At 41.3% G+C, this 13,500-nt stretch overlaps 1 protein-coding gene across 2 annotated transcripts in view; it reads right to left on the reverse strand.

The window, feature by feature from the left end:
• Positions 1–13,500, reverse strand: part of erbb4b (erb-b2 receptor tyrosine kinase 4b) — a 285,517-nt gene that overhangs the window by 156,913 nt on the left and 115,104 nt on the right. For both annotated transcript variants that reach the window (XM_084023790.1, XM_084023789.1), the window contains exon 2: positions 820–971. In XM_084023790.1, coding sequence (XP_083879916.1) covers positions 820–971 — 152 coding nt within the window. The remainder of the gene's footprint in view (positions 1–819; positions 972–13,500) is intronic.

A 13,500-nucleotide genomic window follows, 5' to 3' on the forward strand; every position in this document is an offset into this window, starting at 1 on the left:
AGTGTGATGATACTTTTCCTTCCCTGTCTGTGAATCACTTATAATCAAAAAGGAGAATATCCAGATCAAATTGTTTGGGTTCTGATTATCCTCTGCCTCCGATCACAATGGTGGCGAGCGTACAATCAGTTAGACACTCTGAGAAGGGAGGAAGTATGATTACCCCCGATTAGAACAAAACTCCTCACTTCTTATCATCGGTTATGTAGACACAAATCTGCTGATTGGTTGAAAAAGGGATCTGAGCACAGGGTATTGTCTCTGTAACAAGGTCACAGGAAAAGGGAGTGAGGAAAAGTCTGCGTTCTGAACTTTTTACTCAGATTTCACAATTGCTTATAGAGATGATTCAAGCTTCTCTGTGCCTTGTTAACATTGCCCCGGTAGCCGCACATGCATTTTAGCACATGTGCGTATTGTGCCCCACTGGCTAGCTTACAGCCGCCTCTCCGCACTGCGCTTACACCACTGATTAGCCGTCCCGATCCATGGGGTTGTTGTGATAGTGTGGCCCCACCCTCCGGGTTCTCCCTCAAGTTAACCATTGGCTGCTAGCCACCGGCTCAGCGGGCTCCATGTTGAGAGCCACATGGAGGCAATCGATGCTCTGCATTTCGTATTGACCCCTTTAATAATGTGTGTCATCTAAATATATGTATATTCTGTCTATGTGATGCACAACAAGCCACGAGCAATAATTTTGATCTGTTTGTGCAAGCTGAGACCGTCAGTCGCAATCTAATCACCAACCTGACAGTTTTATCTGGGTCAAGATAAATGTTGTTAACTGACACTATGCAACAAGTGAGGAATCCTTACTCTGAGGAAGGTGAGGTCCCGACTGCGGTCGATGCTTGTGATCTCAAGGTTACCCATCACAACTTCACAGTTCTCATAGTATTTCCTCAGGGTGCGGTATTGCTGCTCCAGGTCGGACAGGGTGCTCAGCTTGTTCTCTGTACCAGCACATACTAGAGAAATATGGGACAGAGGGAGAAGACAGTGTTAATACAGCTATATGAGATATAGCAGGGTGTTATTTAGAAAAAACACAGACAGCATCCCTCTTTGTTTTCTAGTAAAAAACAGCTTAAACATTGACCGTACACTGGAATGCTGGTCATCTTGTGATATGAATTAAGTTAAAAGCAACAAAATAAACTTAACTTTTCAACATTGCTTTAACTACAATATGGGAACCAGACTAGAGCTGGTTTGTGTTTTTGTGTGCCAGATTTGTGGTGCAGTAATCAATGACGAGACAATGAAGGCCATGGACTGTTGCACCTGCCCAGCTGGCTGGGTCAAGTAGGACTAGGAAGTCACTGGACCTCGTATCGCCCTCTGAGGCACATAGGGCACATGAAACCTCGTCAGCGGCTTGCTGGGCTGCTCATTTCCTACTTATACACATATGCAGAATCCCAATGTCTGCATGGAAATCAGACAGCATTGTGTACAAACCCAAAACTACAATCAATCAACCACTAACTGCAACTTTTGCAGCTGTTGCTTCTGGATTTTGAAGCATTCACAGAAAGTGTCCCCTTCTACACAAACCACGTTGACAGCATAACGTGCCTTGACTGGTTTAATCCAAGCATGTTTTGTAAAGCTGCAGAGTTGCAGCCAACTTAAAAAATATGGACACATTCATTCTTTTGAAACTTGATGACTTTGTTTCATTTGCTTTGCCACAATGGTAGTTTGTCCCTCCTGATGACACAGGAGCCATCGGTGTGACGGAAGGGGTGGCATGCCCTTCCCTGAGTCTTGTCAAACTGTCACCCATGAGCGTCTCTCTCTCTCTCTCTCTCTCTCTCTCTCTCTCTCTCTCTCTCTCTCTCTCTCTCTCTCTCTCTCTCTCCTTTGCATTTTAATCCAAGCTATACACTACATCGTGCTTTCTTTTTTATTCCATACATTGCTCTCCCATTTCAGCCTCAATCTTTGCACTTGACCCTCCTGGCTTGCAATCAACTACAGAAAACTCACACTCACTCACATCTATAGAAAAATCTTTCAATTCTATTTCCTATTTACTCCCTTTCATTACAAAACAGACACGTATGGAAAAAAAGGAAAAAATAGCCTCGAGGCGATGCAGGCTGTCAAGACGAATGGGACCGGGGGCAAACATTTGCACATTTAAGCAGATTTTAGATAAGTGGAACTATTCCAATGTGACCTGGACAATAACCGTACGAGCTGGTGGTGATTAGCCGGTTGCACATAGCATAGCGTGCTACCGAGGAATGATATATGGAAGGGCCCGGGTGTTTTCAATAACAGTTAACGTGGGCTTGAGGGGAGCAGGGTGGAGGGTGGGGTTGTGTGCGGGTCATAAAGTGAGGATAGGTGTAATAAACTGTTATTGCACCCTTGGGGCAGGGCACCAAGATCAGAGGAAAGGGGCGATGTGGCATGTGAGGTCTGGTGAAATATAGTACTTTTTTTTTGCTCCATCAAGCATGCCTTCAGTAAGCCTGTCTGGAAGTGAAGTCGACATTTATTTTATTTTCTTCCTTCATTAATGCTTTCTAAAGAAATACTATGAAAACGCTATAGCTCTGCATGCGCCCGAGATGCCGCTGACTGCCAAGTGAACCACGGCAAAACCATCTGTGCCGTGTGTAGCGTATATGAAGTGTGAACTGTTGCAGGTTTACTGCAAAGCTGGGGAAATTGTACTGGTGCTCTGTCTGCACGCATGTGCACGGACGTGGTCGGGCTGTAAATAACGGACCTCGGGGCGTATTTTCCCGCCTCTCACTGCATGATCAAATCAATTTGTCTCCATGCTCAATATGTTACATCTGAGCCTGTATATCACAGTAAAGGTTGTATAAAACCCATGCCTCTGCTCTTTATATCGGTGCGGGCCTGCCTACCCGGGAAGACATGCTATAAGACACCGAGTTGTCGACTGTTTAACATACTGCCTATGATGCAGGAAAAGACAGCAAGGACAGATGAATCTTCATATTGTTTAAAACTTACGGCTGCTCCATAAAAGAGGATCCATCTTATCTGTTTGATGGATTTCACTCCCCGGCGAAGTTAAAGCAGAGCATGCCAATGAGGTTCAATCTCTCCATTCCATATATAAAGCATATTTGCCTGTGTGAGTAAATTGATTTAATTTGTTTGGAGGGAATTTCATCTCAGTAGTGATGGATTAGGGCCAATGAATCATAATAATTCACGATTTTCCAATAAATGTAATTAATGAGAAGATTATGAGCCGATGGGTGGAAATGCATATCTGGCTCAATTTATATGGTCTAGAAGGTTTTTGTTTTTCTTTCGCTGCAATGCTTTGACAGAGACAGCGAAATTGTGAAGAGGCTTGTTTATCCTCTCATTACTTTTTTAAATGATGACAAATATATTGAAAAATAGATGGGGCAAATTTGCAAGGCACCACATGTTTGTAGGCACTGAGTATAAAAAGTGGCTCGGTAATAACAGACAGACAGTGTTGAGGAGTTGAAGTACCTGTATGTGAATGGAGGAGCCAGACTTTTCTCCATTTCCTATGACAATGAAAAAAAGACTTCCTCCATTCTCCATCAATCTGTCGTTCTCGCACAGATCAGTCACAAACTTTCTGAGGGACAGATGGGTTGGTAGCTGGTTTTAAATGGCTTCCATGCAGCCCCCATGTGTCTCCAACAGACAAGCGCCAGACAAGACCAGAATGCATCCATCACTGTCTCTGACACAATCGCAGTCAGTTACAGAAGGAATGCAAACAGTGAGCTCCCTTAATAAATAAAAAAAACACAACAAAAATGCATTTTTTTAAATGTTTGCAAAGAAACTGAAATGCCCCTGAGGCAGAGTTTGATCCATTTTATTCATAAATAGCCTCATCAGGATTACATAGGCACTGCTGCTGTGGGTTTCTGCTCCTTGCCCAATTCATTTCATAGGTAGTGCACACAACAACTTCATCAATAGTGCCTTGTGAGATTATTGAATGCCTATAAAGCTGGCAAGTCTCTGAGGTTTATAGGCTCCTGCCAGGGAGGCCGACGAAAGGTCATCCCAATAACCAGTAACTGACTGAATTAAATAAAGTTGCAAATGTCACTTCCATAAGTAAACACTGTCAATAGCTGAGCTTGCCTAACGTGCCTTGAATAAACAGGGGGACCTCGTCGAAGTTACACTGAAACAGCGCTTTGCACAGGGCAACAAAGTGTTCCATTCTCTGTCACTGGAAAATAAAATAAAAAGTGCCACATCCAAGGTCAGAGCCGTCCTTTTGTCCTCTAATGTCCCCCAGATGAGCTTTTCTGGCTAAGTATGAGTTACAAGCCACCGCTTCTGATAGTAATCATGGCCCAGATTATGGTCCATCTGTTGAGCAGCTTAATAAGCGTCAGAAACAATAACTAGATGAGTGTTCGTGATGACGGCACGGTCCAGTGGTGCTAACCTTTCGCTGCCCTCCGAGCTCTGGTCACCTACCAACAATGCTGTCGCTGTCTCCATATGGTCTACTATAAATTAGCATTCACCCCTCCCCCTCCTCGCTGGCGAACACAGCCCCAAACACCTTGTGGGAGTTTTCCGTGGAGGAATGCCTGCAGCTGCCAGAGTGTGCACCCTGTGCTACCACAATGACAACATTGCAAGTATCAGATATATTTCATATTTGATGAAGTGGCAGTCCGTGGGTTTATGATCAGTACATGCACTGCTTTGTCTAGTCTGGCAGTCCTCATTAACCCCTTTTCCCACTGCAGGCTCTCATTAGCAGGAGTCGTTTCTATTCCAACTGAGAAAATAAAAGACACAAGGGGTAAAAAAAAAAAAGCAACACCAGATTTTTAACCATAATTTAATCTATATAGCTATTCACTCACTCTAATGTTTGATGTGACCGAGTGCTCAGTGATGCTATAGCTGTAAATGAGAACGCCTTGTGCTGCAGGAAGGAAAACAGATGGAGGGAGTGAAGGTTTTGAGTGGAAGCAGGCAAACAGTAATCAGGCCACTAATAATATGCCAGTGTCAATTGTGTCTGTGTGTATCCGTTTGTTGTCAGTGTTGCTTACGTAACACAGTGTAGCGCAGTATGCTCATTTCATATATCTATATGAAGCTCAAAGTAAAACATCTCCTAGTTTTGCTTTACTGAAGATGGGACTGTTTTTCTTGTTCTTTATTTGAACATATATTTTCTAATTCAGGGGCCCAGTGAGTCACCATCACTAGGCTTTGTGGGGAATGCTTAAAAAATATGAAGGCTGCACCCTATCTATTCCCTTTACCTTCCTCTCTCTGTAAGAATTTTAGCTTGTTTCTAGACAAGGAAAATCCATCCAAGTCACAGGGGAGTGATTGGCTGACACCGACATACACCTCATTACCCCAAACCTCGAGCTGCTTCTCCTTGACTGTATGCGCGGCTGACAGTAGGTCTAGTAAAAAGCCTTTTAGACCCTACACTGACCAGTACAGTATATACGTGTGCAAGTGTGTGTGTGTCCAAATGTATGACTCACAAGTGTACTAACCAGGCTAACAGATTAGTATGCCAAACACGGGCAGAAATCCTACTTAATTTATTGTACATGAACAGGGATTACTGGTAAATGCACTGTTGTCGTGTATGTGAGTTTAGAAAAATGTAAATGACTGGAAAAACTCCAAGCTAAAATGAAACATTTGCTAAGAGTTATGTGTATCTGCACCTACTGCAACACAGCTCATTTAAATGCCAGGAACCATGATGTACGTCTGAGTTTTTTCTTTTTAGTTGACACTTTAATTTCCCCTCATTTAGTTTAACCTTTTGACCCTATGCATATTGCAACATCAGTGATCAATGATGACACAGTTTTGTTTTATACATCGAAGTCAGTGTTATCGGTGTTGTTGGCAGCGGTTTCCATTTTTAGTGCAAACATTTAGTTAAATTCTAAACAGTCTTTAGAAAACTTTGCCAAGACATAAATATGATTCAAGTTCTTTGAGTTACCAGTGCTGAATGCTCCACTGCCAGTTGCTGCTGCTGGAGGGACATCTTGGCAGGCTGGTGCAAAAGATTTATTCCTTTAAACAGAGCTCTTAAAAACAGGAAGTGGCCAGGCGGCACGTACCAAGTGCGCATCACCTCATGGGGGGGATTGGGATTTCTAATTTTGGGGAATTGTTTATTTGTTCTTTTGTTTGAGTTAAATGCAAACATATTTATACTGATGGACTAATTGCCCCGGTTTCTTTAATTAATAGTTTAAATATAGTTGCTTCTGTCTTTGTTGTTTGAAAATGATCTGATCAGCCCTTTTCTCAGTTTGTTGGCCCAGTTTAGTTTTAATCAGTTTCTGTTTAGTTATGTTTAGTTGAGCCTTTTTTATGAACCCACAACTTCATTGGATATTTTGGTAATTGCTTAATTCATTGTTAGGTAAATTAAATGAAATCCACCTGCCAGGTCAGTCTGCAACTCATTTATCTGTCCATCATTCTAATGGTTTTCCATCTACAGTATGTGGTAATCATCATATAAAGAATGTATAACATTCAGCCAGTCTGATGCTTCATTTTTTAAAGACCGTTTTGTAAGTTGCCATTGCAACCAGTTTTTAATCAAAATGCAGTTTTGCAGCAATGATTTATGGAACTGCTTCCCAAGCATTTATTTTGTGTTGTTTATTCATGGAAGATTAAAGCAAAGTGAGAAGCTTTAAATGAGGCACATTTAAGAGAGCAAGGAATGACTATTAAATCTATGGTTATCAGTGATTATTGAGGTTCGCTGCTGCTTCCCTTCCATGGAAAACAAATGAAGGTCCGGTGTCATTGACGTTGATATGAGATGGTAAGATACAACTTTATTTTTTGGTGGGTGGGTAGAAAATAAACATGCATGGAAATCAAGTGCAAACTAGGTATATAATGTTATCAATGCACACATTATGGCATTAGCAACGCAAGTCAAATTGAATGATTTGGCATAATTCTTTGTTTGTGAAACTGATGGCTTTGTTTACAACTGCTGTTGTCAATTTACTGCCACTAAAATTATCTGATATTAGCTGGATGACTTCTTTCTGCTATGCAATGCAGAAAACCTGCCACCTCACAGTATTCAAACTGCAGGCTAAAGATACAGCAGAGACAATGACGTGATCACAGTGGACTTTCACCACTGAAATATGAAGTCAGTTACATTGATGAGCTATGTGGTAAAGGCAGGGCAGATAGCCATGTGGCATATAGCTCAGGCATGTTAATATTAATTGGAATACAGTAAGAAGAGAAGAGCAGTCAGCTCACCTTTAGATTCCTCCCACTGTGTGATTTTAAATTGATTTAAATTGATAGTGGCAGTGAAGAGAGTAGAAAGGGAGAGGATTTAACTGTTGGGTTATGTTGATAAAAGGTGGAGTATCTCAAACATATCACAGTATTGCATGTGATAATATTTCGTTTGTACCTAGAGGACAATTGTCTCCAGACACGAGTGCATGACCACCAGCTGCTGTCATCCATTAAGCTAAAACCAGTGGAGGGAAAAATTAACTAGGTTAAGTGAGATGTTGACCACAAGGCGCACATAATTTATGGTGCTGTTTGAAACTCGACACCATCAAAAGCACCTTCATCATTTTCTCCAGAGCCATCATTACCAAGGGAGTGGATGGACAATTTCTAGGCAGAGGAATCGTTTGCTGCTCCAGCAAAGATAAGAGGGGTCTAACGCGTATTCGGGAAGCCTTACATTTTGGTACAGTACACCAGTTGTTGTCGGCTGCAGAGTGCTAGTTGGTTTGTCCCGGTTAGCCGGGTTAATCAAGCTCAGTGGACCACGATTTATGTCAAACTGTATGCCAACGATGTTTAACTGAGATACGGATAGACTTCAAACATTTGATTTACGACGGTATTACCTGGATGCAATTAGCGCAACGAAACTGGACGGTCAGTCTTTCTCCCCCACTGCAGATTGGGACTGTGCCAAAGCAATAACTAATGCTTCAGAGTCGATGTGACCACACTTGAATACAGAACTGCAGCATATGACGAGTGACGAGTATAAGTTACATCCCAGTTCAGGAATGATCAACAGGTCAATCTTATGATGGAGGATCACATAACTGGAAATACTTGTTTGAATACCTAGGGGGAATTGGGTGTCTTGAAAAAGAAATGAACAAAAATATTTTCCCCATTTTTTTTGTTTTCCCTATTGTACAGAAAATGCATTGAACCGCGGCCTAAATCCCGAGCTACCCTGACTTTAGTGACCCGTTACACATGTACTCCAGAGCAGCTCTAGATAGTGCCTTTAATGAACGGCTACAAAAAATGAGTGGTTGCAGAGCTTGGTTTAAGCATGAGTGGATAATGATAGTCTGTTTAACCTCCTCGATGAGAGGACTTGTTGACCCCGTTGTTAATCCTCCTGAAATTTCTACTGGAAAGGTATTTTGATCAAATATCCTGCCAGGAACTTTGATATGCCAGCTTCTCTCACCTTGCCTTTCTGGTCTAGAGAGCTCTTACAGCTCAGCCAACTATAGCAGCAAGCTCACAGCTTCATGTGGTGTTGCTCACAGTGTGAACACAGTAAGATGAATGGTAGAACAGGGTTACTAGTGCATAATGCTTTGGATCATCTTTACTAATTGTGGTTGGACTTTATTCCCCTTAATAATTAAGTTTCAATGTAGTTATTTTTAGTTTCAGAACATTAATCAAGAACGTTATGTTTTTGCATGTTTCTTAATGCCTAGATATTAATCAATGCAGTACAGTGGTTCTAAATACAGCCTCTACAGATGGATTCTTCCACGTTAAACCTTTTTTAAGACTAAACTGTTTGTGTGCACAGGCACAGTACATGTACAGTGTATTAACATGTGTGTGTGTGTGTGTGTGTGTGTGTGTGTGTGTGCATGTGTGTGCATGTATCTGCACACATGCTTTTAAGACATTTGAGTGTGGTTATTGTATTAAACGGCAGAGCCACCTGACTTTTCCTGAGCTTCAGGCCTCTCCTCTCCTATCACAGACGGTTTTTAAGTATTCCCAAGGAGGCATTGCCTTTGCTCTTCCAGTCTTGGACGCTCCTTGCTAACACAAGGTGGAATTAAATCTATGCTCTTTATATGCTAATAGTGGAAACAGTAAACCCCTGAGGTGGCTCATATCCCACTAGTCTGCTAAAGAGGGACCGTAGATAGGCTGGGGTCAAATGAACAGCGCACATCCTAAATTGTTGTGCGTGTGCATGGTTGTGCGTGTGCATGTGTGTGTGTGTGTGAGAGAGAGACAGGGTTGTAAAGAGAGAATACTCGGTGCATCTGTCGTGGCTTAGATCTACAATTTGACAAGACCTCAGGGGCCAATCGGTAACACACACACACACACACACACACACACACACACACACACACACACACACACACACACACACACACACACACACACACACACACACACACACACACACACACACACACACACACACACACACACACGTCTAAGCACAATGCAGCTATATAGGGATCACATTTGTTTTTGAGATTTAGATTTCACACAGGCGTAAATTATGGGGCAGTAGAACAAAACAATGCATCTGTGTGCCAAGCATCTACAGAAGGCTAAGATGATAAGGGAATGGACATTACCTTTAAATAAACACACATCACACACACACACACACACACACAAAAACACACACAAACTATGCACGCTAACCATAAAAATGAAAGCATTGTCCTTGTGTTCAAATGCATGTAACGATCTATGTTTATGTTAAGGTGACAAGTGATTTACAATCGTCTGAAAATCTATTATCTCTCAGAAGCAAAGATGTGAGTGAATGGCTTTGAGTGGTTATTCATCCTTGACATTTGGACGAGCGACTTCTTTTTAACTATTTTTCTGTATTTAACAAAGCAATAATGTGCAGACAAAAAAAGCAATCCAACAATCCAAATGTGACGGATGGCACAAAATGTAAAAATGCAGTGTTCAAGCCAGAGGCCAGTGTTCTCCCAAAGGGGGTCCTTTCATTACAAAAACGACACGGAAATTGATACAGTACAGACTCACTGATGTTAAAATATTACATTTACAACCTTTAACATCTGACTTTATCTCTGTGTCGCCTCATCTTCCTTTCAGTTTTGACCCCGATTTTTCCATCTTCTCTTTTTATTTCAGATTATTTAAATTCTCAACCTTCACCCGCTGTAGTGTTAATCACAATCCGTTCAGTCAGATATTTACCGAGGATCAACCAGTAAATTGCTGCTCGGAAGGCACCTCACAATATAAAGGATTACACATTCTATTGCTGTTCCCTTTGGGAGCTACGTGTGACGATAAAACATCCAAACACTGGGCAGAAAGGTATTCATTGTATAAACACATGAACTGTTGATTAAACACAGGAACTGCATTCAGGAAAAGTCTTAGGAATCCATTCCAGCCCCCATTTTTAGACGTGATTGGAATCCTCTGATAGTTTTTTTAACACTGCATCTGGGACAACACTATATCAATTAAGGCAGCAGGCCAGTCATAGTGTTGTGCATCATACCCTTCATGCCTCCAGAGCATACCGGCTTCCCATCCCCCATGTGTGGTCCTACCCATGAATCTTAATCTTGAACCCAAACAGTTGCCATCAATTATCCTGGCTGCGACTGCTAACTCTTCCCCCGCCTCCCATTTTTCCCCATTAAAAAGAGCCCGTTTTTCCTCCTCGCTGTGGCGGAATTGCCTCGCTCGCTTGCCCGGGAAATGATTTCTCAGCAGGCTTGTGCACCCGGTGTTTTCCACAGGTGCAAAGGTAGAAAGTCTGTGTTTACGACACGCGTGGCATGTGAGCACATATGTTACCGTGTGTGAGCTGTTTGTGCAGTGGGTCGCTATTTAATGGTTTATCCCGGTCAATTTCTTTGCAAGCAAAGTGTTTGAGAACAGAAAGCTCACCAGGCTGTGTAGCATCAAGACAGAAAATACAAATTTAAATCATAGGAATAAAAGTAACAAATTCAAACACTGTTCAAAACCCATCCAATGGGGACAGGATTGAAACCAAAGCTAGGATTTGCCAAGCAATCAGTTGCAGTAAGTTTAAGTCATAGATGCTCATTTTGGTGGTAAGTTTCAGATCGGATCACGGGATGATTTTCAGGTAATGTGAAGATGTTTAACAACTCTAGATTTAAAGAAACCCTGGCTGTTTAGCATAGTTTAGTTCCGTCTGCATCAATGAGGCTTATTTGCATCAATGAGCAGTGTTCTAACGGCGTTAGAGTATAGCGGCCTTAGAGTATTACTTTTTAGGAAAAGTAATTTGTAACTGTAACTAATTACTTTTTAAAGTAAGATGACCAACACTGTTGATGAGCAATAAAAAAAAATAGTTAGAATTGTTTATCCGGTATGATGCAGTGAAAGTACAGAATAATCTTCAGATGGTGATCAATTTAAAACTTAAAACTTCTAGTATTAAATTTAAATGTTTTTCTGATACTTCAGAGGCTACCCTTCTTCACCGAGAGGATGAACAAACACTTTCCCTGATAAAGAAGACGGAGAAAAAACTAATTGGCTACAAATGAATTTACTCATTTTGCATCTAGATGAGACTTCTTATCCAACAAGCAAGCATCTCTAGGTATCTCTCTTGTTTCTCAGCCTGCCGGATTGCGACACTGTTTGTCATTCAGGAGTCCGCATGTTACATACAGCAGACATGTTGCTGTCATCGAGGTAAGCTAATTTATTCCATTAAACCGCTGGAACACGAGCAGACAGGTTCAGTGTTCATGTGTGAGGCATCAAGATGACGAGACGTCACTGCTGGAGGCATTTCTGGGTGCATCACTGTTCCTCACTGGTCCTACCGATGTACCTCTGTTGTCAAAACAGGCTAATGAGATTTACAAAAGGGGACTACTGTTTTTTTCCTTTCCTTTTTCAAATTTGGAATATACCTAGACCAACGCCAAACTACCTTACATTTCTCAGTTAAGGTTCTGCTGTATTTGTTTGAACTTCTCTGAAGGTTTCATTTCAGTAAATCCAGCTACCTGGAGGCATCGCTTTGGGGCGAAATCTATAAGAACACAGAAATCCAACTTGTTAAAAGGCCCAATAATCCCAAACAGAATTCTAAACAGTAGGCCTTCTAGGCTGGAATTATTGGATGAATTATATTATATTCTTTATGTATATATATATATATATATATATACACATACTGTATAAATATATATGTATTGTAACTAATTATTACTATGATATCAGTTTGGGTGTATACGTAACAGTATGCCAGTATCGTTCAAAGTCCTCGTTTCCTCATCACTTTTAAATCAGATAAGGGTTAATCCTGGTTTCTGAAAATGGGATGTGGTGTTTACATGTGCAAACACGTACAGAAGATACCGATCAAAACCTGATCATAAAGCCAGTTATTCAAAGGCACTCAGTGAGACTAATCACCTTTACTATACAGCAGAGTGTAGCCTCGCCAAATACTGTTCCAATGTACAAGCACTCTAATGAAAACTATAGTTAATGAAAATGCTCAGTCCCATAATGCTGAGGGAGAGTTAGCGTATTGATAAGTAGTTACTGTGTTCTTGTACTCCTCCATGCAGACCAAGAAAACGTATGGCAATTATACACATTTACATTTTCATCTTCTAATTTTCTGTGTTTTCATACAAATTATAATTATGTTTGCAGTTGTGCTGATTTAACAAACAGTAGAGGGTTGCCTTTCCCCTTGAGTTACACAGTATAAAAAAGTGACAGATGAGATCCTACACCTGGCCCTCGAGGACTCTTTTTATTTACACATGTATTGTAATACCAAATCCAATTTAGTTAGATCAACTGAAAAAACAAACAAAAAACTAGATTTTTTGCAGTCCTGGGAGTTTGGAGTGTTGTTTGGATGTTGTTTTCTACACTTTTTGAAAGATTTAATCCGACCATTGACAGCTCACAAGGTGAAAGAAAACCTAAAGGGAGAAGGAGAGGTGGGGCATGACATATAACACAGATCTCTGGCCAGATTTGTACTGAAAAGTTTGTGGTGCGTTTTTCCAGACTGCGTATGCATCTTACACATTTTTTTTTTTACTGCACCACACAGTCGATTGTGATTCTGCCTGTCCTTGTCACCTTGCGTTCCTTTTTAATTTGCAGCGCGACCACAGTTTTCATCACGCGCCCAGATCGATTATAATTTGTTTTAAGGCTTAGCGGATGAATGTAAATGGCCAGGCGCTGACGCTTAAAAAGATATAAGCTAACACACCGGCAGGGCCAAGCAATCAGCGGGGATGCCGATAGTAAATTCAGTGTTGCTTGTAATCTATGTTCTTATTAGAGGAGAGAGCAAATACATCTTGTTATACAATATCAGCCTCAGCAATAAATTACCAAGTGACAGAGAGCTGCAGTGCTCAGGCAAATTGGAGTGTGCAGTAGCTGGGCGTGTGTGTTTACATGTAT

This window comes from Eutrigla gurnardus (genome assembly GCF_963514095.1).
Source record: "Eutrigla gurnardus genome assembly, chromosome: 12".
Classification (NCBI taxonomy): domain Eukaryota; kingdom Metazoa; phylum Chordata; class Actinopteri; order Perciformes; family Triglidae; genus Eutrigla; species Eutrigla gurnardus.